Here is a 27,385-nt window from a genome sequence, read left to right as displayed (position 1 = left end):
ATTGTGTCACCATGTGGACACATTTGGTAACGTTTAATTATTATTTCCCCATGAATCCTAAGCTTCATTTCATTCTGTAAGTTGGTTGATATCACAAAGAAAGATGCCTCTCAAACCATACCTTGTTTCCTTAATATTTTCTTAATTTAATACTTAGGATACACAGCCAGGTTAAATACACACATTGAGTGTTTTCCATTTAAAACTCACAACACAAAAGCAAACATGAGATATTCAATACATTGAGAATTTCTTTAGCACCAGTACAAATAAACTCATCCATACCTTGGTTATTCTCTGACTTACAGTATATCTTTCCAATATGATTTTCAAAATAAAAGACATTGTCCCAGCTTGATTTGACTTGGCATGGCTAACATGTAATCATATACAGCTCCATTCACATACACTGGTTACTAAAATGTACACATACTGCCAAACTGGCACACACAAGCAATGCTATATGGTCTCATAACCCAATACTGTAGACATTTTTCCCAGTGAGTGTTGTCATCCCTTATGCTCTCCAACTCTGTTTCAAGAATGATAACGTAGTAAAACATTTATATAGTAAATACCCACACAATCAAGTTTCAATGAATTTGTAAGGTGTCTGAAGATGATGATTATTTGACAATCTGGTATATTCAACTAGAAATGGCTCATTGTCATGTATTTGAGCACAAACATGTTTTTTTTTAACCATTTTATCAAAATAATATGTAAAACAATATGCAAAGTCATTTGTATTTCTGCACTGAGTTTAGTTTACATTATTTTGTGTAAAAAACAAAAGAGTTTAATAATGTTTAACATGGGCTTAAACTCCTGTTTCTAATCACATGCTTCACAATATGAGTTTACATTGATGTGTATAGATTTTGCAAAACCATATGTGGAACTGGAACTGTAGCTTCAACCCTATGACACATTCAAATCACTTTTGTGAGGGTATAGAATCAAAACAATATGGGACAATTTTTATGTGTTTATCACACATTTGTGGGGCCTTAACTACGTTTTTAGGAGACCAAGTATAAATAATAGTTTATCTAAAACAATTCCCACTTCTCAACAGATCATAAATGTGACTTGCTATGTGCTTTGGGCACATAGGTACATTAATAAACTCATTTATGGGACAACTGTATCCTCGAAGTAGTATAGTCTACTTTTCCCAATATTGCCTGCCAGTGTATCAGTTATGCATTCCAGAATTAGCATATTGTGCCATCTGTATAAACCAAAAAGTTATTTCAACATAAAAACTAGAATATCCCCAAAACGTTGTCTTCCGTCAGAATACATTTTTGTTTCATTAGCTACATAACATCTGAAAATGCTAAATAATTTGTCAAATATAGCATCCCAAATGGCACCCTATTTCCTATATAGTGTACTACTTTTGACCAGGACCCTTAGTGCTCTGGTCAAAAGTAGTGCACTATATAAAGGTGCCATTTGGGTGGCATCCACAAAGTTGGGTCCCACAGATTGATGGAGTGAAAAAAATGTTCAGATTCAGAACTTGTTTTGTTTTAGTTTGTCGATGTGATTGCAGAGCTTCAGGGCTGGCCCCAGCTTCAGTCCTAGGTACTTCATCATCATCTCACTCTTTAGGAGTAACAACGCGTTGCCGTCTATCTCCTGTGGGAAAGAAAGTCAGGTTATATCTCCACAAGTAAACTAATCATACACGTGTATCAGTGTTGTTCACTGAAATGACTGAATTGAAATGGAAGTGACGTGACCCAAATCCTGGTTAGTATTTCACAAAACATCACATCCAGATATAATCCGATCACTGTTGCAGATCCATCCACTGGACACCGATGTCAGTTCAACATCTAGTTTTGATTTACATTTGGTTAAGTTGTCAACTAACGTGAATTCAACGTGAAATCAACCAAAAAAAGTCACCATGTCATTGGATTTAGGTAGCAAGTTGGTAGCATAAAAAAAAAAAAATCCCTTACGTTGATGACTTTTTGCTAATCCAAACAGTTTTCCACGTTGATTTAATGTTAGCACATTTTTTGCAGTTGTTGAAATGACGTGGAAACAATGTTTATTCAACCAGGTTTTGCCCAGTGGGCAGGCCTCAATCTCAATGAGATTTTCTGTGATTCCTCACACCCTGTCTCCTCGCCTCCTTCTCAACTATATTGGAGGAGAAGGTCCAAGGTTCCTCTGTTCCTCCCCCCTGACCTTCTCATCCAAGGCGTTTTGAGAAGGTGAGGAGTGAGGATGCAAGGTATCAAAATATTAATTCATTAAGAGTGAGCCCAGGGGTAGCCTACATGCTTCCTGAATATGTCCACATGAGGGCCCAGGGAATGGGGGTCAGCGTCTCTGATGAACCACACCACGTCCTCTACACTCCAGGTGGAAGGGTCCTTACTGGGGGGCACCTTGGACTCCTGGGAGTCCTGAGATGGATTGTACGCTGGATGAGAAAAGAGAAAGACAGGTACAGAATAAAGATTTCACTACTGGTCTATTTTACCTGGTTACGGCATTGTGATTATAGCAAGAAACAAACTTTCCCAAAATCACCAGGTTTTCCAGAAAACCCAGTTGGAAGATCGCCGGAATCAGAAGGGAATAAGCAGGAAAACCTGGTAATTTTGGGAAAATTAACAGAATTTTGCAACTCTAGTTTCCACTCTCCAGTTTCTTACCTATCCTGTTACCTTCCAGGAAAGTATTTGGACTAGACGACTGTCTACACATGCCCATGGGGGAGGAGCTGTTGGGGAATTGCTGCGAGGAGCGAAACCCATAGGACGGTTTGGATGAGTAGGAGGAGCTTATGGCACTAAAGGCGGAGTCACCTGGGTCCATTGAGTAGCGTTTGTCTGACGGGTCCAGAAGGTACTCCTCTGGCATGGAGGTTTCAGCTGTGAAATGAATGGAAAGAGATGACATAAGTAAAAAAATATTTGCAACACTTTGAATCACTTTTGGATAGAAGCTGAAGTCTTTGAAATATGTATTTGAAATGCCGTTCTGTGCTTTAATTGTCCAATCCGAAGCAACAAACGCACATGTTTGGGGAATTGAGCCTAGGATATTTCTGGGGGACATGGGAGTGTTCTAGGTAGTCTTCTGGCATGGAGGTCTCAGCTGTTTGGGTAGGAATACAGGGATTTTGATAATGGATTACTAGGGATTACACAAGTAAAACACCAAATGATGTGTATTTCACAAATTGTCATTCTGTGCTTCCATGTGCAATCTGAAGCAATATAGTACAATATTTGGGGAACTGAGCCCACAATATTTCAGAGGGACATTTTCTCAGAGGCTCTTGTTAAGTTACAGGACTGTGTTTTCTAAGAAGTAATGTACAATGCATCAGATCTGCACTCCTGCCTACATAATTGCCCCTTGTAGGATAAATAAAGTACTTTGAATGTAATTGAATAAAGGACAGTACATTACCCTCTGATTGGTAGGAGGCATTATGCTGGGTGATTGGTTGGTCGCTGAAGAGGTTTTCACAGTGCAAGCTGCGACAGAGCTTCTTGAGGAAGCGTAGCACGTAGCCGACACTGTTGACCACAGGCAGACTCAGAAGGTGCTGCTTCCCATCGAAGGTGGCTGGAAATCAAAGGGAACACTTGATTAACCTAGAAACTTTGTTGACTTCCTATTGTAGTAAAGCTTGTTGCAGTTAACCTTGCCCTAGGCGACACAACTCTACAGCCATGTCTCCAAGCAACAATCTCAAAGCAACAAATGTCACCCTATTCTAGAGCCTTTATGGGCCCTGGTCAAAATTATTGCTCTCTACACTGAGTGTACAAAACATGAAGGACTCCTGCTCGTTCCGTGACATAGACTGACCAGGTGAATCCTAGTGAAAGCATTGCTCCCTTATTGATGTCACTTGTTAAATCCACTTCAATCAGCGTCGACGAAGGGAATGAGACGGGTTAAATAAGTATTTTTAAGCCTTGAGACAATTGAGACATGGATTGTTTATGTGTGCCATTCAGAGGGCGAATGGACATGAGAAAGGAAGGATACCTCATGGTTATTAGATTATCAAATGAGTGTATGCCAATATCTGTTATTTCCCTATGGGCAATTTCTACTAATGAAATAAATGAATATAAAACAGAAATCTCAGTTACACTACATACAATCTGTGGGTTTATGTTATACCTGATATTTTCTCTCCTCCGTAGCCCTGTGTGAGGAGAGTGAACACAGCTTTCTGCTGGAAGGCACTGTCGATGCACCCCTGGACAGCCTGCTGCAGCACCACAGAAGGCCTGTCAGGCCCAAAATGATCTGGGAGCTGCTGCAGCTTCTTCCTATCCAGGTTAGGACCCATGTTGGCCTGCTTGTTGATGTAGATACACACTGCAGGGAACACAACGAGAGAGAGAGACCCATGTTGCCCTGCTTGTTTATGTAGATAAACACTGCAGGGAACACAATAGGAGGGACTGAAAAGGCGTGGCCTACCTGTGAGCACCTGGGGCGTGGCAGAGTGAGGGATGGTCGCAGCATCCTGGGGGATGGAGCTCATGTCTGGTTCTGGGGTGCTGCTGGGAGGAGAGATGGCCAGGGGAGTCATCACCATCCTGGGCTTCAGCTGCAGGGAGACACAAGGGTAGGATCTCAGTATATACAGGGTTATTTGTACACAGTTTAAATGGATCACTTGTAAATAATGGCATTTTATTCCAGTTTTAGGTAGCAACAATAGTCTAAAATTATCCTGTATGGCTCAGTTGGTAGAGCATGTTGCTTCCACAGCAGGGTTGTGGGTTCGATTCCAGGGACCACCCATACATAAAATGTATGCACACATTACTAAGTAGCTTTGTATAAAAGGTCTTCTAAATGGAATATATTATTATTATTATTAGTAGTACTATTATTATTAAAATATTATGGTTCGCAATTTGCATTAGTAAACACTCAACAGCAATCTCCACATGAATATACAGTCCCAGTCAAAAGTTTGGACACATCTACTCATTCAAGGGTTTTTCTTTATTTTGACTATTTTCTACATTGTAGAATAATAGTGAAGACATCAAAACTATGAAATAACACATAAGGAATCATGTAGTAACCAAAAAAGTTTTAAACAAATCAAAATATATTTTATATTTGAGATTCTTCAAATTAGCCACCCTTTGCCTTGATGACAGCTTTGCACACTCTTGGCATTCTCTCAACCAGCTTCATGAGGTAGTCACCTGAAATGAATTTCAATTAACAGGTGGGCCTTGTTAAAAGTTAATTTGTGGAATTTGTTTCCTGCTTAATGTGTTTGAGCCAATCAGTTGTGTTGTGACAAAGTAGGGGGGGTATACAGAAGATAGCCCTATTTGGTAAAAGACCAAGTCCATATTATGGCAAGAACAGCTCAAATAAGCAAAGAGAAATGACAGCCCATCATTACTTTAAGACATGAAGGTCAGTCAATACGGAAATGTCAAGAACTTTGAAAGTTTCTTCAAGTGCAGTTGCAAAAACCATCAAATGCTATGATGAAACTGGCTCTCATGAGGACTCTCATGAATCTATATGTGTTATTTCATAGTTTTGATGTCTTCATTATTATTCCACAATGTAGAACAAATAAAAAATTAAAACTGGAATGAGTAGGTGTGTTCAAACATTTGACTGGTATTGTATTTGTACAGCAATTTGTACACAAAACAAAAATGTAAACGCAACATGTAAAGTGTTGGTTCCATGTTTCATGAGCTGAAATAAAATATCCAACAAAAAGCTTATTTTTCTCAAATTTAGTGCCCAAATTTGTTTACATCCCTGTTAGTAAGCATTTCTCCTTTGCCAAGATAATCTATCCACCAGACAGGTGTGGCATACCAAGAAGCTGATTAAACAGCATGCTCATTACACAGGTGCACCTTGTGCTGGGGACAATAAAAGGCCACTCTAAAATGTGCTGTTTCGTCACACAACACAATGCCACAGATATCTCTAGTTGAGGGAGTGTGCAATTGGCATGCTCAACTGAGACTGCTCTTCTCTGTGTCACGGAGGCGCTCCGCACTGCTAAAGCTAACTCTCTCTCCTCTGCTCTCATCCTTCTAGACCTATCGGCTGCCTTTGATACAGTGAACCATCAGATCCTCCTCTCCACCCTCTCCGAGTTGGGCATCTCCGGCGCGGCCCACGCTTGGATTGCGTCCTACCTGACAGGTCGCTCCTACCAGGTGGCGTGGCGAGAATCTGTCTCCGCACCACGTGCTCTCACCACTGGTGTCCCCCAGGGCTCTGTTCTAGGCCCTCTCCTATTCTCGCTATACACCAAGTCACTTGGCTCTGTCATATCCTCACATGGTCTCTCCTATCATTGCTATGCAGACGACACACAATTAATCTTCTCCTTTCCCCCTTCTGATAACCAGGTGGCGAATCGCATCTCTGCATGTCTGGCAGACATATCAGTGTGGATGACGGATCACCACCTCAAGCTGAACCTCGGCAAGACGGAGCTGCTCTTCCTCCCGGGGAAGGACTGCCCGTTCCATGATCTCGCCATCACGGTTGACAACTCCATTGTGTCCTCCTCGCAGAGTGCTAAGAACCTTGGCGTGATCCTGGACAACACGCTGTCGTTCTCAACTAACATCAAGGCGGTGACCCGTTCCTGTAGGTTCATGCTCTACAACATTCGCAGAGTACGACCCTGCCTCACACAGGAAGCGGCGCAGGTCCTAATCCAGGCACTTGTCATCTCCCGTCTGGACTACTGCAACTCGCTGTTGGCTGGGCTCCCTGCCTGTGCCATTAAACCCCTACAACTCATCCAGAACGCCGCAGCCCGTCTGGTGTTCAACCTTCCCAAGTTCTCTCACGTCACCCCGCTCCTCCGCTCTCTCCACTGGCTTCCAGTTGAAGCTCGCATCCGCTACAAGACCATGGTGCTTGCCTACGGAGCTGTGAGGGGAACGGCACCTCCGTACCTTCAGGCTCTGATCAGGCCCTACACCCAAACAAGGGCACTGCGTTCATCCACCTCTGGCCTGCTCGCCTCCCTACCTCTGAGGAAGTACAGCTCCCGCTCAGCCCAGTCAAAACTGTTCGCTGCTCTGGCACCCCAATGGTGGAACAAACTCCCCCACGACGCCAGGTCAGCGGAGTCATTCACCACCTTCCGGAAACACCTGAAACACCACCTCTTTAAGGAATACCTAGGATAGGATAAAGTAATCCTTCTAACCCCCCCCCCCCCCTTAAAAGAGTTAGATGCACTATTGTAAAGTGGTTGTTCCACTGGATATCATAAGGTGAATGCACCAACTTGTAAGTCGCTCTGGATAAGAGCGTCTGCTAAATGACTTAAATGTAAATGTAAACTGTAGAAATGTCCACCAGAGCTGTTGCCAGAGGAATTTAATGGTAATTTCTCTATCATAAGCCGCCTCCAACATCGTTTTAGAGAATTTGGTACTATGTTGAACCAGCCTCGTGTCGTGTGGGTGAGCAGTTTGCTGATGTCAGCGTTGTGAACAGAGTGCTCCATGGTGGCGGTGGGGTTATGGTATGGGCAGGCATAAGCTACAGACAACAAACACAATTGCATTTTATCGATGGCAATTTGAATGCACAAAAATACATTGACGAGTTCCTGAGGCCAATTGTGAGGCCCATTTTTAAAAAAGGTTTCTGTGACCAACAGATGCATATTTCTATTCCCAGTCAAGTGAAATCCATAGATTAGGGCCCAATTTATTTATTTCAATTGACTGATTTCCTCATATGAACTGTAACATCTTTGAAATTGTTGCATGTTGCTTTTATTTTTTTGTTCAGTGTAAATAAAATAACTTTTTACGAAATAATTCATAATATTCCCTATTCTTATTGCGACACTCACCAATCATTTTAACAATGCAGACATTTTGCTAGGCATATGCAGTGGCCAATCAGAATACTAATACTAATATGTAAACAAATTTGTCTGGGGGTTCTGTCTTGCTACACCATCATATGCATTTTTAAACATCCTGCATCCCCACTGCCACCCCCCTTCCCCTCTTTCCCCCCATCCCATCCCATACCCTCCTCTTCTTCTCCCCTCCCATCCCATCCCTGACACTGACCTTGAAGCCAGGCTTTCTCCCCCTCTTCTTGGGAACTTTGAGAGGAGGAAGGGAGTCAGGGTAGTGGGTTGGAAAATCCATCTTGCGATGAAGTGGGGGTCTCCCTCTCTTCCTGCCGGGAATCTTTCCTGGCTGGCTGGGGAGGAAGGAAGGAGACACTGCAGGCGACTGCATTTCACTGTTGTTATCTGCTTTCTGTGCTGCTGCAAGTACACTCATTGGAGCTGCAGGGAGACATACAGGAAGGAGGGAAACACAAAGGGAGATATAATAATAATTTAAGACCGCATGGCTTGTAATCTAAACCACTGTTAGTGCACACGTCATACATCAACATTGTTCTTTCATAGAATCAATCATCTCTTCACATATAACAAACATACACATGCTACATAAGAATCTATTGAAATTGTGCCTCCATATTCCAGCTACTGAGGCTGATGTGGGAAAAGATGCTGTCACATCACATTAACCACAACAACAGTAAACAGAGGAGCCTGCAAGACATTCTGCTGCAGGGCACTAATGCAGCCAGCTACAGAAAATTGAGTTGAACACTAAAAAACAGACAACACAAAAGGCAACCACGCATAAAAGCAAGCTCCTCCTGATGGAACAGATCTACCATCCAGTCCATCCTATCCTCATTGTGAGCCCCAACATTCTGGCTGCTTGTCTACGCTTCCGTTACCTGATCTCCTCTGATCTAGAACGCTTGAGAAGCAAGCTCTTCCCTTCTTCGATCCCTGTTAGAGTCCAGATTAGCAGGAGAAGGTTTTAAGCACAGCACACTCCCTCAGCAGGCTGTGAAAGCCATTTTGCCTCTAGCTGCTGTACTGTACGTGTTTCTCCCTGCTCCTTTCGTCTCTGCTGCTGCTACCGCTGCACGGCACACAGGCTGGCTGGCTGGCTGCAGACATCTCATTACACTAATGCATTCAGCAGTGGCAGAGGGAGGGAGGGAGGGAGGGGGGGAATTGATTTCACTGCACAGCTATGAACTACCATTACGATGACAGTGCTCACCCTAATCTTAAAAAAGCAGCAGCCTCAAGTGCCATCCTACTGACGGGAAAAAAAAGAATACATACATGTCTCATATATACACAGCACAGAAGGCTATGCACACAGGCACTGCTAAATTATTATAGTGGTCAGAATATAGCAGTAGCATGCAGCATGCTTCCTCCTTCCTTCATGCAGACAAAGACAATGAAAAATAGGAAGAGAAGACATAGCCAATATGCACACACCATCAGAAAGAATGAGGATTGCAGAGTATATCCCTTTTCAGTTGATCTCCTACATGGAACCCCCTCTGTCCTGTCTGTGTCTTTGAGTGTATTTGCCTGCTTCTAAATCTCTTGAACCGCAACGCAGAGTGGAATCTCCACTGTAATGGTGTGTGTGTGTGTGTCTGTGTATCTACCAGAAACGTTCTACTGTTGTCATGGCAACAAGCCTGTAACACCATGGTGGCTGTAACTCCCATGTTTTGCCGCTTGAGTCAGGCTCCCTCAAAACTGGGAGGATGAATAATGAGTACAGAAGACATCCTCAAACCAACCACTAACTACAATAGGAAATTAATTAGAAAGTATTGAGTGTGTGCATATACTACCGGTCCAAAGTTGGGACACACGTACTCAGGGTTTTTCTTCATTTTGACTATTTTCTACATTGTAGAACAATGGTGAAGACATCAAAACTATGAAATAACACATATGGAATCATGTAGTAACCAAAAAAAAGTCTAAATATATTTTATATTTGAGATTCTTCAAATAGCTGGTGACAGCTTTGCACACTCTTGGCATGTGGTAATATTTTCCTATCTTGAGAGTTAAAAAGAAAAATGCTATAGTAAAGTGCCTCTCCAGCTGAATGAAAAAATGAAAAAAATCGATTTGTATTATCAGATTTTATATCGATTTAATCAAAAACTATACATCGTACTCCACAATATGTCAAAGTGTAGTTCAAAGTGTAGGTCTAGGTCTTGTAATTCCAATGAGTGATATTATACAGCTCTACAATGGATGGTTAGTGGTGTTACGTTTGTTTGTAACCAAGTGGGATATTACCACATCTGGGAAAAATCCATTTGGATGGTCCTCCAACTGGTAATTACTAGTTAAATCAGCTTGTGGTGTGCAACAAGGAGGGGAAATTGAATGCAAGATTCACAAAAACAAATGAAATTGTTAAAATAATTTTAGCCTGTCTATCTATGGGTAGGTAAAAGGGTTGATGTGTTACGCTCATTCTCACCACAAAACACCAGAAAATGGCCAAAGTAGAACCAGCTCACCTACTTTTACAATATGATTTGACTATTAGATGTTCAATGTTTCTTTTGAAATTTACCATATTAAAACAAGAGTTCAGTTCAAGTAACAGGGTTGACCTTGAAATTATAGACAGACGTAAATGAATCACTAGTCACATAAAATAAATAATAACCTTCATAAATAACCTTTCACTTCAGCAGTAATAAATTCATGAACTTCTTTGAGGAAAAGATCAGCTCATTAGAAAGCAAATTACGGACTCCTCTTTATATCTGCGTATTCCTCCAAAGCTCAGTTGTCCTGAGTCTGCACAACTCTGCCAGAATCTAGGATCAAGAGAGACACTCAAGTGTTTTAGTACTATATCTCTTGACACAATGATGAAAATAATCATGGCCTCTAAACATTCAAGCTGCATACTGGACCCTATTCCAACTAAACTACTGAAAGAGCTGCTTCCTGTGCTTGGCCCTCCTATGTTGAACATAATAAACGGCTCTCTATCCACAGGATGTGTACCAAACTCACTAAAAGTGGCAGTAATAAAGCCTCTCTTGAAAAAGCCAAACCTTGACCCAGAAAATATAAAAAACTATCGGCCTATATCCAATCTTCCATTCCTCTCAAAAATGTTTGAAAAAGCTGTTGCGCAGCAACTCACTGCCTTCCTGAAGACAAACAATGTATACGAAATGCTTCAGTCTGGTTTTACACCCCATCATAGCACTGAGACTGCACTTGTGAAGGTGGTAAATGACCTTTTAATGGCGTCAGACCGAGGCTCTGCATCTGTCCTCGTGCTCCTTAGTGCTGCTTTTGATACCATCGGTCACCACATTCTTTTGGAGAGATTGGAAACCCAAATTGGTCTACACGGACAAGTTCTGACCTGGTTTAGATCTTATCTGGCGGAAAGATATCAGTTTGTCTCTGTGAATGGTTTGTCCTCTGACAAATCAACTGTACATTTCGGTGTTCCTCAAGGTTCCGTTTTAGGACCACTATTGTTTTCACTATATATTTTACCTCTTGGGGATGTCATTCGAAAACATAATGTTAACATTCACTGCTATGTGGATGACACACAGCTGTACATTTCAATGAAACATGGTGAAGCCCCAAAATTGCCCTCACTAGAAGCCTGTGTTTCAGACATAAGGAAGTGGATGGCTGCAAACTTTCTACTTTTAAACTCGGACAAAACAGAGATGCTTGTTCTAGGTCCCAAGAAACAAAGAGATCTTCTGTTAAATCTGACAATTAATCTTGATGGTTGTACAGTTGTCTCAAATAAAACTCTGAAGGACCTCGGCGTTACTCTTGACCCTGATCTCTCTTTTGACGAACATATCAAGACTGTTTCAAGAACAGCTTTTTTCCATCTACGTAACATTGCAAAAATCTGAAACTTTCTGTCCAAAAATGATGCAGAAAAATTAATCCATGCTTTTGTTACTTCTAGGTTAGACTACTGCAATGCTCTACTTTCCGGCTACCCGGATAAAGCACTAAATAAACTTCAGTTAGTGCTAAATACGGCTGCTAGAATCTTGACTAGAACCAACAAATTTGATCATATTACTCCAGTGCTAGCCTCCCTACACTGGCTTCCTGTTAAGGCAAGGGCTGATTTCAAGGTTTTACTGCTAACCTACAAAGCATTACATGGGCTTGCTCCTACCTATCTTTCTGATTTGGTCCTGCCGTACATACCTACACGTACGCTACGGTCACAAGACGCAGGCCTCCTAATTGTCCCTAGAATTTCTAAGCAAACAGCTGGAGGCAGGGCTTTCTCCTATAGAGCTCAATTTTTATGGAATGGTCTGCCTACCCATGTGAGAGACGCAGACTCGGGTCTCAACCTTTAAGTCTTTACTGAAGACTCATCTCTTCAGTAGGTCATATGATTGAGTGTAGTCTGGCCCAGGAGTGTGAAGGTGAACGGAAATGCTCTGGAGCAACGAACCACCCTTGCTGTCTCTGCCTGGCCGGTTCCCCTCTCTCCACTGGGATTCTCTGCCTCTAACCCTATTACAGGGGCTGAGTCACTGGCTTACTGGTGCTCTTCCATGCCGTCCCTAAGAGGGGTGCGTCACTTGAGTGGGTTGAGTCACTGACGTGATCTTCCTGTCTGGGTTGGCGCCCCCCCTTGGGTTGTGCCGTGGCGGAGATCTTTGTGGGCTATACTCGGCCTTGTCTCAGGATGGTAAGTTGGTGGTTGAAGGTATCCCTCTAGTGGTGTGGGGGATGTGCTTTGGCAAAGTGGGTGGGGTTATATCCTGCCTGTTTGGCCCTGTCCGGGGGTATCATTGGATGGGGCCACAGTGTCTCCTGACCCCTCCTGTCTCAGCCTCCAGTATTTATGCTGCAGTAGTTTATGTGTCGGGGGCCTAGGGTCAGTCTGTTATATCTGGAGTATTTCTCCTGTCTTATCCGGTGTCCTGTGTGAATTTAAGTATGCTCTCTCTAATTCTCTCTTTCTTTCTCTCTCTCGGAGGACCTGAGACCATGCCTCAGGACTACCTGGCATGATGACTCCTTGCTGTCCCCAGTCCACCTGGCTGTGCTGCTGCTCCAGTTTCAACTGTTCTGCCTATGGAACCCTGACCTGTTCACCGGACGTGCTACCTGTCCCAGACCTGCTGTTTTCAACTCTCTAGAGACAGCAGAAGCGGTAGAGATACTCTTAATGATCGGCTATGAAAAGCCAACTGACATTTACTCCTGAGGTGCTGACTTGTTGCACCCTCGACAACTACTGTGATTATTAGTATTTGACCATGCTGGTCATTTATGAACATTTGAACATCTTGGCCATGTTGTTATAATCTCCACCCGGCACAGCCAGAAGAGGACTGGCCACCCCTCATAGCCTGGTTCCTCTCTAGGTTTCTTTCTAGGTTATGGCCTTTCTAGGGAGTTTTTCCTAGCCACCGTGCTTCTACACCTGCATTGCTTGCTGTTTGGGGTTTTAGGCTGGGTTTCTGTACAGCACTTTGAGATATCAGCTGATGAAAGAAGGGCTATATAAATAAATTTGATTTGATAAATTACTAAAAATGCACTTTAGCAAGTCTTCATTCATATTGACAATTAGATTGATTGAATTCTCCATGTGGGCTATACCAAAGGGCACTTCATTTGATATAAAAGTATTTTAAAATTCAAAATTTGTAAAAATGTCTACTTAACATATCAAAGGGCACTCATTTTGTGGAACGACCCAGTTCTGGCCGTTGGAATGCTCTCGTCAAGTTTGTTTGTTTATTTGTCATATGCACATGAAAGACATGTAGTCACTACATGACAAATACAGTGCATTTGGAAAGCTTTCAGACCCCTTGACTTTTCCATATTTGGTTACGTTACAGCCATATTCTAAAATGGATTAACATGTTTTTTCCCCCCTCTTCAATCTAGACACAATACCCCATAATGACAAAGCAAAAACAGGTTTAGACATTTTTGCAAATGTATAAAAAAAAATATTTAAAAAAGTAAATATCACGTTTACGTAAGTATTAAGACACTTTACTCAGTACTTTGTTGAAGCACCTTTGACAGTGATTACAGCCTCTAGTCTTCTTGGGTATGACGCTACAATATTGGCACACCGGTATTTGGGGAGTTACTCCCATTCTTCTCTGCAGATCCTCTCAAGCTCTGTCAGGTTGGATCGGTAGCATTGCTGCACAGCTATTTTCAGGTCTCTCCAGAGATGTTCAATCAAATCAAACTTTATTTGTCAGATGCGCCGAATACAACAAGTGTAGACTTTACCGTGAAATGCTTACTTACAAGCCCTTAACCAACAGTGCAGTTCAAGAAGAGTTAAGAAAATATTTACCAAGTAGACTAAAATAAAAAGTAATAATAAAAAGTAACACAATAAGAATAACAATAACGAGGCTATATACAGGGGGCACTGGTACCGAGTCAGTGTGCGGGGGTACAGGTTAGTTGAGGTAATTTGTACATGTAGGTGAGGGTGAAGTGACTATGCATAGATAATAAACAGCGAGTAGCAGCAGTGTACAAAAAAGGGGGGGGGTCAATGCAAATTGTCCAGTGGCGGTTTTATTAATTGTTCAGCAGTCTTATGGCTTGGGGGTAGAAGCTGTTGAGGAGCCTTTTGGTCCTAGACTTGGCGCACCGGTACCACTTGCCGTGCGGTAGCAGAGAAAACAGTCTGTAACTTGGGTGACTGGAGTCTCTGACAATTTTATGAGCTTTCCTCTGACACCGCCTATTATATAGGTCCTGGATGGCAGGAAGCTTGGCAGTACTGGGCCGTTCGCACTACTGGGCCGTTCGCCGTTCGCACTAGCGCCTTACAGTCAGATGCCGAGCAGTTGCCATACCAGGTGGTGATGCAACCGGTCAGGATACTCTCGATGATGCAGCTGTAGAACCTTTTGAGGTTCTGGGGACCCATGCCAAATCTTTTCAGTCTCCTGAGGGGTAAAAGGTTTTGTCGTGCCCTCTTCACAACTGTCTTGGTATGTGTGGACCATGATAGTTCGTTGGTTATGTGGACACCAAGGAACTTGAAACTCTCGACCTGCTCCACTACAGCCCCGTCGATGTTAATGGGGGCCTGTTCGGCCCGCCTTTTCCTGTAGTCCACGATCAGCTGCTTTGTCTTGCTCACATTGAGGGAGAGGTTGTTGTCCTGGCACCACACTGCCAGTTCTCTGACCTCCTCCCTATAGGCCGTCTCATCGTTGTTGGTGATCAGGCCTACCACTGTTGTGTCGTCAGCAAACTTAATGATGGTATTGGAGTCGTGTTTGGCCACGCAGTCATGGGTGAATAGGGAATACAGGAGGAGACTAAGTACACACTCCTGAGGGGCCCCCGTGTTAAGGATCAGCGTGGCAGACGTGTTGTTGCCTACTCTTACCACCTGGGTGCGGCCTGTCAGGAAGTCCAGGATCCAGTTGCAGAGGGAGGTGTTTAGTCCCAGAGTCTTCAGCTTAGTGATGAGCTTCGAGGGCACTATGGTGTTGAACGAGCTGTAGAGCTGTAGCTGTAGTCAATGAACAGCATTCTCACATAGGTGTTCCTTTTGTCCAGGTGAGAAAGAGCAGTGTGGAGTGCAATTGAGATTGCATAATCTGTGGATCTGTTGGGGGGGTATGCGAATTGGAGTGGGTCTAGGGTGTCCGGGAGGATGCTGTTGATGTGAGCCATGACCAGCCTTTCAAAGCACTTCATGGCTACCGACGGGAGTGCCACGGGGCGGTAATCATTTAGGCAGGTTACCTTCGCTTCTTGGGCACAGGGACTATGATGGTCTGCTTGAAACATGTAGGTATTACAGACTCAGTCAGGGAGAGGTTGAAAATGTCAGTGAAGACACTTGACAGTTGGTCCGCGCATGCTTTGAGTACACGTCCTGGTAATCCGTCTGGTCCAGCGGCTTTGTGAATGTTGACCTGTTTAAAGGTTTTGTTCACATCGGCAGTCATCCAGAACAGCTGGTGCTCTCGTGCATGCTTCAGTGTTGCTTGCCTCGAAGCGAGCATAAAAGGCATTTAGCTCATCTGGTAGGCTCGCGTCACTGGGCAGCTCGCGTCTGGGTTTCCCTTTGTAATTCGTAAGAGTTTTCAGGCCCTGCCACATCCGACGAACGTTGTAGGATTCAATCTTAATCCTGTATTGACGCTTTGCTTGTTTGATGGTTCGTCTGAGGGCATAGCGGGATTTCTTATAAGCGTCCGGATTTGTCTCCCGCTCCTTGAAAGCGGCAGCTCTAGCCTTTAGCTCGATGCGGATGTTGCCTGTAATTAGACGTCGACCGATTATGATTTTTCAACACCGATACCAATACCGATTATTGGGGGACCAAAAAAAGCCGATACCGATTTATCGGACGATTTTTATATATTTGTAATGATGACAATTACAACAATACTGAATGAACACTTTTATTTTAACTTAATATAACACATAAATAAAATCATTTTAGTCTCAAATAAATAATGAAACATGTTCAATTTGGTTTAAATAATGGTTAAACAGTGTTGGAGAAGAAAGTAAAAGTGCAATATGTGCCATGTAAAAAAGCTGGTCAAATCCGGAAACTATCATTTCGAAAACAAAACGTTTATTCTTTCAGAGAAAAACCCTTCCGTATTTTATTGAACGGGTGGCAACCCTAAGTCTAAATATTGCTGTTACATTGCACAACCTTCAATGTTATGTCATAATTATGTAAAATTGTGGTGGTGTACTCCTCAATACCATTGGATGAATCCAGGAACATATTCCAGTCTGTGCTAGCAAAACAATCCTGTAGTGTAGTATCCGCGTCATCTGACCACTTCCGTATTGAGCGAGTCACTGGTACTTCCTGCTTTAGTTTTTGCTTGTAAGCAGGAATCAGGAGGATAGAATTATAGTCAGATTTGCCAAATGGAGGTTGGGGGAGAGCTTTGTATGCATCTCTGTGTGTGGAGTGAAGGTGGTCGAGGATTTTTTCCCCCCTCTGGTTGCACATGTGACATATGCTGGTAAAAATTTGGTAAAACTGATTTAAGTTTGCCTGCATTAAAGTCCCCGGCCACTAGGAGCGCCACTTCTGGGTGAGCTTTTTCTTCTTTGCTTAAGGCCTTATAGAGTTGGTTGAGAGCGGTCTTAGTTCCAGCTTCATTCTGTGGTGGTAAAAAGATGGCTACGAATAATATAGATGAGAACTCTCTTGGTAGATAGTGTGGTCTACAGCTTATCAAAAGGTATTCTACCTCAGGCGAGCAATACCTCGAGACTTCTTTAATATTAGACATCGCGCACCAGCTGTTATTGACAAATAGACACACACCCCCATCCTTCGTCTTACCAGAGGTAGCGTCTCTGTTCTGCCGGTGCATGGAAAATCCCGCTAGCTCTATATTATCCGTATCGTCGTTCAGCCACGTCTCGGTGAAACATAAGATGTTAGAGTTTTTGATGTCCCGTTGGTAGGATAATCTTAAAACGTAGGTCATCAATTTTATTTTCCAATGATTGCACGTTAGCAAGAAGAACGGATGGCAATAGGAGTTTACTCGCTCGCCTACGGATTCTCAAGGCTGCCCTCTCTGTGGCCCCTTTTCCTGCGTCTTTTCTTCACGCAAAAGGCGTGGATCTGGGCCTGTTCCAGTGAAAGCAGGATATCCTTCTCGTCGGATTCGTTAAAGGAAAAAGTTTCTTCCAGTCCGCAGTGAGTAATCGCTGTTCTCATGTCCAGAAGTTATTTTCGGTCATAAGAGACGGCAGCAGCAACATTATGTACACAATAAGTTTTAAAAAACAAGTTAAACAATACGCAAAAAAACTAACAAAATAGCAGAATTGGTTGGGAGAATGTTAAACGTCAGCCATGTTCTTTGGAGCCATCAGGTTCAAGTCTGGTCTCTGACTGGGTCACTCGAGGACATTCAAAGACTTATCCCGAAGCCACTTCTGCGTTGTCTTGGCTGTGTGCTTAGGGTCATTGTCCTGTTGGAAGTTGAAACTTGGCCCCAGTCTGAGGTCCTGAGCACTCTTGAGCAGTTTTTCATCAAGGATCTCTCTGTACGTTGCTCCGTTCACTTTTCGATCCTGACTAGTCTCCCAGTCCCTACCGCTGAAAAACATCCCCACAGCATGATGCTGCCACCACCATGCTTCACCGTAGGGATGGTACCAGGTTTCCTCCAGACGTGACGCTTGGCATTCAGGCCAAAGAGTTCAGTCTTGGTTTCATCAGACCAGAGTATCCTGTTTATCATGGTCTGAGAGTCCTTAGGTACCTTTTGGCAAACTCCAAGCGGGCTGTCATGTGCCTTTTACTGAGGAGTGCTTCCGTCTGGCCACTCTACCATAAAGGCCTGATTGGTGGAGTGGTGCAGAGATGGTTGTCCTTCTGGAAGGTTCTCCCATCTCCACAGAGGAACTCTGGAGCTCTGTCAGAGTGACCATCGGGTTCTTGGTCACCTCCCTGACCAAGGCCCTTCTCCCACGATTGCTCAGTTTGGCCGAGCAGACAGCTCTAGGAAGAGGCTTGGTGGTTCCAAACTTCTTCCATTTAACCTCTATGGGATGGGTGTCCCTAAACCTGGACGGTTGTTGCTAACGTGCGCTAATGTGACTAGAATGACTTTGTATACAACAGCCATCTTTCCGGGACATAGACATGTGTAATATGTTCAATCAACAGTAGCTATTACAGTGAAAAAATACCATGCTATTGTTTGAGGAGAGTGCACAAGAACATAAAAATTATCACAGCAACTGGTTTAATACATTCACCTCTGAAGGTAAATAATGTACTTACATTCAGTAATCTTGCTTTGATTTGTCATCCTAAGGGTCCCAGAGATAAAAATGTAGCATAGTTTTGTTTGATAAAATCCATTTTGATGTTCAAATGTAGGAACTGGGGTCTACAGTTTAACCCCAAATAGTTTCAAATAGCATCAATAATTTGATATCCTTGCTTCAGGTCCTGAGCTACAGGCAGTTATATTTGGGTATGTCATTTTTGGTGGAAATTGAAAAATGTTGTTAGCGAATGTCATTCTAAAACAAGCTCGAGACTTTTATTTTGGCTGCTGCTTTTGGAAGCTGCAAAGCAACTAAAGTCTGGGCTACAGTTGCTTGATTGACTAGCTAACCTAGACTAGCTACGTTCAGCTCATGTCCTTTGCAGATGTCACATTCCTGACAAAAGTTTGTAAGTATAAAAAAGATTTATAACCGAGTAAAGGGAGACGTAAAGTAAGAATTGAATGTGTAAATGTTAATTCATAGTCGTAACATAGCATCGTACATTTACAGATCTAATTTAATGGTTACGTTTCATGTTTCACACATTGCTTTTCTTACGATCTAACAATTTAGGTATGGATTTTCTTACGATCCTAACAATACATACATTCAACCTTTTGGCAGCTATCTGGCTCCAAATACATTCAGCCTCTTGCAAATTTAAGGGAAATGATGAAACATTGAGAGACTAAAGATAAATTGTAAAACAATTAAATTAATTGGTAAAATTTTTGGGGAAGCCTTGGCAACCGTGAATACACATCACTGGATGCTATGCTACCGGCCTCATACCATGAATATGCATGATTATCCATCTGGAGATATCTCAAAGTTAGTGTTTTTTCTCAAAGTTGCCGTGATATCACGAGTCCTACTTATATCAGTACACTCGTAACAACTTAAGCATTACAAAAAATATATTCTATCAAATAAACCTCATGTGATAAAAATAAGCCATTCATTTTTGTTGTTGACCAAATTCAACACTGATTGATTTCTCTCTCAAACTCTTTGCTTGGTGGACGAAACAACGAAAAAAAATGCCACCTGCTGGAAGGACACATATTTTCCGCCGAGTTGGGCCTCGCTCTTCCTCTTCTACTACTGCCCTCTCCTGACGCATTTCAGAATCGTTTTGTACATTTCCGCCTTGTTCAATAAAGTTGGAATTGAAGCCAAAATGGCGACGTGCATGTTGTCGTCAAAGATGTCGCCCTTGGTGTCACCCATCATTAGATTTCTACTGAAAGATCAGTACTATTCCTCGAAAACGATATGTAACGGTGTGACTAACATTTCCAGACGAGGTGAGAATATTATTTTGGTGAGGCAAGAGCTACATTGACTGCTGTGTGTTGTTCAAAATGAGTACTGACAGTTAGTTAGCATAGCTAGCTTCTCTAAACCCCTAGTGCCAGCTGTCAAACTTAATTCCATTCCTGACCTGTCTAGTTAGACTAGATAGCTAATTAACTAGCAACCTATGCGTCAATCAGCCATTATTATAATGACATTTTTAGATAGCTACTTACATTGTTACGGTGCTTACACAACTTACCTTTAGAGACGAGGGAATATCGAATCGCTGACGGAACCTTTTGGCTTTGGACAGTTTGCTCGCTAACGTTAAATGAATAACGTTACGTTTCTGCTCTTAGCACGTTAACCAATAACCGCCACAAGGGGGTCTAGTTAACTATGTTACTAGTTACCACAGCTTCAGGATGTAACGATAATTCCGATTCCGTGATATTTTCTACTGCTCAGGCTACTCGACGGATGCTCTCCCCCAGCCGGCTGCAGAAGACAGCAATGCTGCCGCAGCGTACAGCGGACCAATGGAGCACTACAACAGTCTGGTCAGGGATGAGTCGCTACAAGAGGACCCGCATCAAAAAGCCGTGGTTCAGACCTTGGATAAAATGCACAAAACCCTAAGAGGTTACAACAACCAGCCTACGTCCCTCTTCTCTAAAGTAATCCGATTTCTATGCATGTTCTTACTGATGTCAATAATACATTATTTGATTTTTAACACTGTCAAAACACATTAAATAATGTATAGACTATAATCTATAGTTAACCCTATATTCACACACTCACAATACATTGAACAATACATTGAACACTGTCTATTTTATTTGACAGTTTTTCTCTAAACCAAAGCCCCCAAAAGGGTACTACATCTATGGAGATGTTGGTAAGTAGTAGCTGTATAATATCCATCTTTGTGCTGCCACTTTAGCATTACATTTATGATATTTCCCTTTTTGACTACATTGCACATTTGAAACAATGAATTATCATTCCGTTTTTCTCTGTTTTATCTATAGGCACAGGGAAAACGATGGTTATGGACATGTTCTACTCATACGTGGAGACAGAGAAGAAAAAGAGGGTCCATTTCCACGGCTTCATGTTAGATGTACATAATAGTAGGTTAAGTTGTGTCGCTAAATGACGATTGACATGACTTGTTGATCATACTTAATGTCAATAATGAGTTGAGCAATAGATTCAGATTGATTGAACTGAGATCTATGAGCAGGTCCAGAGTCAACTCAATCTTTGTTCTTTTACTTATTGTATTTAGGGATACATCGCCTTAAAAAGAGCCTGCCAAAAAGGAAAGCTGGGAGGATGGCTAAAGTCTATGACCCGATTGCGCCAATAGCAGAGGAGATCAGTGAAGAGGCCTGTCTGTTGTGCTTTGATGAGTTTCAGGTGAGGTCCGGGGGATATTCCTCTTACTGATCACTTGTAACTACTGTTATACCTTCATGTTATAATTGTACAAAATCATCTGAATAGCATTAGCTAATGTATGGATGTGATGATGAGGAATCCTGTTTTAGCCAAAACCTGTTTTAGAGTTGGACTAATAAAGTTATATTCTATTCTATGCATGGTTCCCAGTATTGGAAGCATGAAAATATAACAGGATATAACTATATGAGTGAATTGGTTGTAAATTCATTCCACAGGTGACAGACATTGCAGATGCCATGATTCTGAAACAGCTCTTTGAAAACCTCTTTAAGAATGGGGTTGTTGTAGTGGCCACGTCCAACCGGCCCCCAGAGGGCAAGTAGAATATTACATCACAAAACAAATACCTTGTTGAGCTGCGTTCAGCACAATCCATAGAGGACAATCTATACTGATCTAACCAGACCTATTCCTCTCTTCTAGATTTGTACAAGAACGGACTACAGAGGGTCAACTTTGTGCCATTTATTGCTGTGTTGAAGGTAAATAAGAAATACATTTCTGATTTCTTTTGTATATAAGACAAATGTATTCTACTGTATTTTAGTCAATGGCACGCTGACATTGCTCATCCTAATATTTATATATTTCTTAATCACATTCTTTTACTTTTAGATTTGTGTGTATTGTTGTGAATTGTTAGATACTAGTGCACTGTTGGCGCTAGGAACACAAGCATTTCGCTACACCCGCAATAACATCTGCTAAATATGTGTATGTGACCAATAAAATGTGATTTGATTTGAAAACGTACAGGCAAGGTTTGTCTTATGGTAGTCTGCCTCTTACATGCAGAACTATTGCCAAGAGCTTCGTCTGGACTCTGGGATAGACTACCGCAGAAGAAACAGACCCTCAGCTGGGAAACTGTACTTCCTGTAAGAACTGCATGGTGCAAACCATGGATACAGTCATGAGGCATTTCAATACTCAAATTACTAGGTTATATTTGGTAGTATTTATTTTAGTATGGAACTCTTTCTTTCAAGCCAATTTGTGTTTGATCAGTATAGTTTCATGTTTTAAATAATGTGGTTCATCATATTTTGCTATGTTACCCTTTTTCGACACAGCTCAAGTGAACCTTGTGTTGAGGCAATACTGGACAAGATGTTTGACGAGCTGGCCTTCAAACAGAATGACAGTAAGATGCTCATGTTGTCATTGAGTGTAGATAAAGAGGGATCGATGGAGCGATCTGTAATTATAGGTGCAAGATATGAACATAACATTCTGTATTAATGGTATACTTAATAATATATTGAGCTTCATTGTGTTCATCATGTTGAGTTTATTACTTGTAATTTAGCTAAACCAGATTTTCTTTCTCTAGTAACACGGCCAAGGACTCTGAAACTGCTAGCCAGGGAGGTCAGTCTTATGAAAACCTGTGGGACCATAGCAGACTGTACCTTCGAGGAGCTGTGTGATAGAGTAAGTGACCACACCAGACTGTACGTTTAACTGTACGTCCTGTGTTACTTAGTTGGTAAGAGAGTTGTGGGTTCAATTCCCACAGGGATCACATAGACATACTAAATACAGTGAGCTCCAACAGTATTGGGACAGTGACACATTTGTTGTTTTTGCTCTGACCTACTATGAGGTTAAAGTGCAGAATGTCAGCTTTAATTGGAGGGTATTTTTTTAAATACATATCAGGTCAACCGTTTAGAAATTACAGCACTTTTTTTTCAGATTATTTTGTGTCCAATAGAAATTAATGGTAAATTATGTATTGTCATTTTGGAGACACTTTTATTGTTAATAAGAATATAATGTTTCTAAACACTTCTACATTAATGTGGATGCTACCATGATTACAGATAGTCCTGAATTAATTGTGAATAATGAGTGAGAAAGTTACAGATGCACAAATATCATACCCCCAAGACATGCTACCCTCTCACCATTACAATAACAGGGGAGATTATCTTGGGGGTATGATATTTGTGCATCTGTAACTTTCTCACTCATTATTCACAATTAATTCAGGACTATCTGTAATCATGGTAGCATCCACATTCACGTAGAAGTGTTTAGAAACATATTATATTCTTATTTACAGTAAAAGTGACTCAAATGACACACTACATTATTTACCATTCATTTCTATTGAGCACAAAATAGTCTGAAACAACTCAAACAAACAGCAAACGCATCCAACAAATTTGTAGAGTCACAAGCTTGATGTAATCATTGTGTGCTGAGAAAATTGGACCAAATATTACACTTTTGACTACTTTAATACATGTAAGTGAATTTGTCCCAATACTTTTCATTCCATTGAATGGGGAGAGTAAATTAAGTGCTGCAGCCTCTAAACGGGTCACCCGATAGGGATGAAAATACCCTCAAATTAAAGCTGACGGTCTGCACTTTATCCTCATAGTCATTGTATCGTTTCAAGTCCAAAGTGCTGAGTACAGAGCCAAAACAACAAAACATATCACTGTCCCAATACCTTCGGGAACTCACTGTATATATGCACTCCCTGTACTGTAAGGGGCATACTTATACATGATGTGTTTTGTGTTCTAGCCATTGGGTGCCAGTGACTACTTGGAGATCTCCAGGCAGTTTGATACTGTATTCATCAGGAACATTCCCCTGCTCACTATGAACAAGAAGACTCAAGCGAGACGCTTGATCACGCTTATAGATGCTTTCTATGACCACAAGGTAACATTAAAACCACTTTAGTTTTAATTTGTTATTTATTTGCACCTAATAAGAAACAAAATCAACAAGCATAATCATACAGGGAGGGTGAAAACAGAGGGCTTTATTTCTAAGCTTGAGGCTGGATCATTTTAATATGGTATGGTTTATAAGGAAACTTTGTCTTTGCGCCATAAATTCTTATCTCACATCTTCTATTATTGTAACACATTGTTATTGTTTTTTGAGACTATCCTTTGATTTGTGTGCTTTTTATATGTAATGCTGAGGTTGTTTGAGTAGCACTTGTTTTCTTTTTTTGAGTTGCTAAAAACTAGCCTGGTCCCAGTTTTAGGACCAGGCTTGATGAGAACAACCAGTGTCAGTAAATGTCTCATCCTGGGTCCCCCAGGTACGAGTGGTGATTCTGGCCGATCACCCTCTGGATGACATCTTTGTACACGACGGAGATCACGAACACCACCATCATGAACTCATGGATGATCTCAACCTAAAAAAGGTACGAATTGCAGCCAAATACTCCCAACATTATTTTCTTGGTCTCTAACTTAGGTAGAGAGTATATGACCTACAATATACTGAGTGTACGAAACATTAGGATATTGAGTTGCACCCCATTTTGACCTCAGAACAGCCTCAATTCGGTTGGGGCAAGGTGTTGAAAGCCTTCGACAAGGATGCTGGCCCGTGTTGACTCCAATGCTTCCCACAGTTGTCAAGTTGGCTGGAGGTCCTTTGGGTGGTGGACCATTCTTGATACACACAGGAAACTGTTGAGTGTGAAACCCCCAGCAACGTTGCAGTTCTTGACACACACAAACTGGTGCGCCGGCATCTACTACCATACCCCGCTCAAAGGCACTTAAATATTTTGTCTTGCCCATTCACCCTCTACATGGCACAAATACACAATCTGTTTCAATTGTCTCAAGGCTTAAAAATCCTTCTTTAACTTGTCTTCTCCCCTTCATCTACACCAGGGTCTCCTAACAGGGTGATCGCAGCCCACCTTTGAGTAGCTCGCTAAACAATTCTGAAAGTATATGCAATTTTCAAGTACTCCACCGTAAACGGTCATTAACAAATATAATATGTATCTATTATTTGTTATTTTCAAACTTTCACATTAAATGAGCAGTAGCAGTACAGAATCATCACTAGACTGGCGCCTTAGAAGGCATATTCTTTACTCACTAGATGCACAATTAAAGGGCCAGATGCGCAATTAAAGGGGAATTCCTTCCAGTCTTCCAGAAAGAAGAAAAATGTGTCTTCTGATGTGATTTAAGCATTGACATGGACTCAGAACATCCTATTTTGTTGTTTCTCTATGAACAATTGTAATTTTGAGAGTGAAAGACCAAAAAATCTAGAACCAGAAAAAATACAACTGAGAACATAATTTGGGAAAATATAAAACAATTTAGGGGGGGGAATCACAGATTTTATAGGTCCCCCTTAGTTGTTTATTAACCATTTATTTTACCAGGTATATTGACAGTACATAGTGCACTACTTTCTCTGGTACACTGGTACACTAAAGACACGGGAGAAGAGAATAATGTGATTATTTGAAAGTTAGAAAAGTATCTTGTGACATGTTTTATTTTTTTAAAGTAGTTCTCATGCTAGAAATGGTTGGAGACCTCTGATCTACACTGATTGAGGTGGATTTAACAGGTGACATCAGTAAGGGATCATAGCTTTCACCTAGTTATGGAAAGAGCAGATGTTCCCAATGTTTTGTACACTATGACCTTCTGTTTGTTGACTTCTCAGCTTCTCTCCAAACCTGCTTTGTTCTCAGACTTTAGGAAAACACCAAAAAAGACCAAACACTTTCACTAATGGTGTTTTTCTATTGAATGCATTTACACCCTCATGTGTTGTTCCTGGATCAGGATGCAGCCAGTGAGTTGTCTATCTTCAGTGGAGCAGAGGAGATCTTTGCCTTCCAAAGGACAGTGTCTCGCCTCACTGAGATGCAGACTGAAGAGTACTGGCTGCAAGGGGACAGGAGCACCATCACCACGTAGCTGCACAGTACCCCTCATCAACCCTCTAAAACCTTCACTACCTGCGAGGACAGTGAAAACCACCTCACCAGTACAGACTATCAGTTAATTTGACGGGATCAGTTTGAGCACTTGACGGGATCAGTGCGAGGCGCAGAATCACTAATCATGATCACATATAATAAGTGTGGTGATTTGTAGATCAGTGATTCTACGCCGTCCGACTGCAAAGTAGTCCGTCTCAAACATGCACATACACTACCACGAGGGACTCCAAACAATGTAATATATTTATTATACTAAGGAAGTATGACTTCAAGCCTTTATGATTTTACTTTGCCATTGCACTTTACAAACTGACCATATTGTACAGAATATTTTAAGTTAAACCTTTATCTGTGGAGTTCTTTCTATACTGTACACATACGGTAGATAGGGTAAATTGTATGAATGGCGTTTGCAAAAAAGTTCAATGAAATCCACTTATACAAATGGAACTACTGGTTCAAGGTACATTTGTTTATTTTATTGATATCTTATGATGAAAAGGATTGTCTATTTTAATAAGTGATGTACTGTATTATTTTATTGAGAAGATCATAGAGAGTGATGACTACAGTATGGTTCATACAGATGTATGTAAGGCTGCTTGTCTCTGATGTTGAAAGCAACATCCTGCCTTCTTCATGGTTTTGAAGTTTTATTTAGCAAACAAATGACTGTAACCTGAGTGCCAGCCTATGCTGTGCTGTCATGCCACCTCTTTGTCACTCATTGTCATGTCAAATAATTGGAGTGGGAAAGAGTACAAACATCTAGGATCAGGCTAGGAAACACAGATTACTGGGCACAATTGTGTAGTTTGACATGACATACACTTTATGACCAGAAGTATGTGGACATCTGCTCGTCAAACATCTCATTCCAAAATCATGGGCATTACTATGGAGTTGGTCCTCCCGTTTGATGCTTTAACAGCCTCCACTCTTCTGGTAAGGCTTTCCACTAGATGTTGGAAGATTGCTGAAGAGACTTGCTTCCATTTAGCCGCAAGAGCATTAGTGAGGTTGGGCACTGATGTTGGGCGATTAGGCCTGGCTCATAGTTGGTGTTCCAATTCATCCCAAAGGTGTTAGATGGGGTTGAGGTCTGGGCTCTGTGTAGGCTAGTCAAGTTCTTCCACACAGATCTCGAACAAACCATTTCTGTATGGAACTCGCTTTATGCACGG

General features: G+C 41.8%; 2 protein-coding genes across 2 annotated transcripts; one reads left to right on the top strand and one right to left on the bottom strand.

The window, feature by feature from the left end:
* Positions 1–125: 125 nt before the first annotated feature.
* Positions 126–20,494, bottom strand: LOC120060509 (sex comb on midleg-like protein 4). Its single transcript, XM_039009873.1, has 8 exons — positions 20,247–20,494; positions 8,103–8,326; positions 4,477–4,606; positions 4,171–4,371; positions 3,445–3,603; positions 2,682–2,900; positions 2,301–2,446; positions 126–1,647 (listed from the first exon to the last, which is right to left on the bottom strand). The coding sequence occupies exons 2-8, from the start codon at positions 8,319–8,321 to the stop codon at positions 1,522–1,524; spliced, it is 1,200 nt and encodes a 399-aa protein (XP_038865801.1). The 5' UTR covers positions 8,322–8,326; positions 20,247–20,494; the 3' UTR covers positions 126–1,521.
* On the top strand, positions 19,870–26,718 carry afg1la (AFG1 like ATPase a). The gene is made up of 13 exons (XM_039009871.1): positions 19,870–19,995; positions 20,456–20,664; positions 20,837–20,888; positions 21,022–21,123; positions 21,282–21,412; positions 21,673–21,772; positions 21,881–21,939; positions 22,253–22,335; positions 22,531–22,601; positions 22,791–22,891; positions 23,999–24,139; positions 24,531–24,638; positions 26,041–26,718. Exons 1-13 carry the CDS (start codon positions 19,881–19,883, stop codon positions 26,173–26,175), a joined length of 1,407 nt encoding a protein of 468 aa, XP_038865799.1. The 5' UTR covers positions 19,870–19,880; the 3' UTR covers positions 26,176–26,718.
* Positions 26,719–27,385: the final 667 nt, after the last annotated feature.

Source organism: Salvelinus namaycush, chromosome 15 (genome assembly GCF_016432855.1).
Source record: "Salvelinus namaycush isolate Seneca chromosome 15, SaNama_1.0, whole genome shotgun sequence".
NCBI lineage: Eukaryota > Metazoa > Chordata > Actinopteri > Salmoniformes > Salmonidae > Salvelinus > Salvelinus namaycush.
The sequence above is the reverse complement of the archived record's forward strand: the minus strand, read 5'-3'. Positions and strand labels throughout refer to the sequence as shown.

Excerpts from the sequence above, each read along its gene's own strand:
- afg1la (XM_039009871.1), top strand. The coding sequence starts at position 19,881 with ATGTTGTCGTCAAAGATGTCGCCCTTGGTGTCACCCATCATTAGATTT. Across the intron at positions 21,124-21,281 it reads CATGTTAGATGTACATAATA|GGATACATCGCCTTAAAAAG; the intron begins GTAGGTTAAGTT and ends TATTGTATTTAG. Across the intron at positions 22,336-22,530 it reads GCTGGGAAACTGTACTTCCT|CTCAAGTGAACCTTGTGTTG; the intron begins GTAAGAACTGCA and ends TTTTCGACACAG.
- LOC120060509 (XM_039009873.1), bottom strand. The coding sequence starts at position 8,321 with ATGAGTGTACTTGCAGCAGCACAGAAAGCAGATAACAACAGTGAAATG. Across the intron at positions 2,901-3,444 it reads TGCCTCCTACCAATCAGAGG|CTGAAACCTCCATGCCAGAG; the intron begins GTAATGTACTGT and ends TTCATTTCACAG. Across the intron at positions 2,447-2,681 it reads CCTGGAAGGTAACAGGATAG|CGTACAATCCATCTCAGGAC; the intron begins GTAAGAAACTGG and ends TTTCTCATCCAG.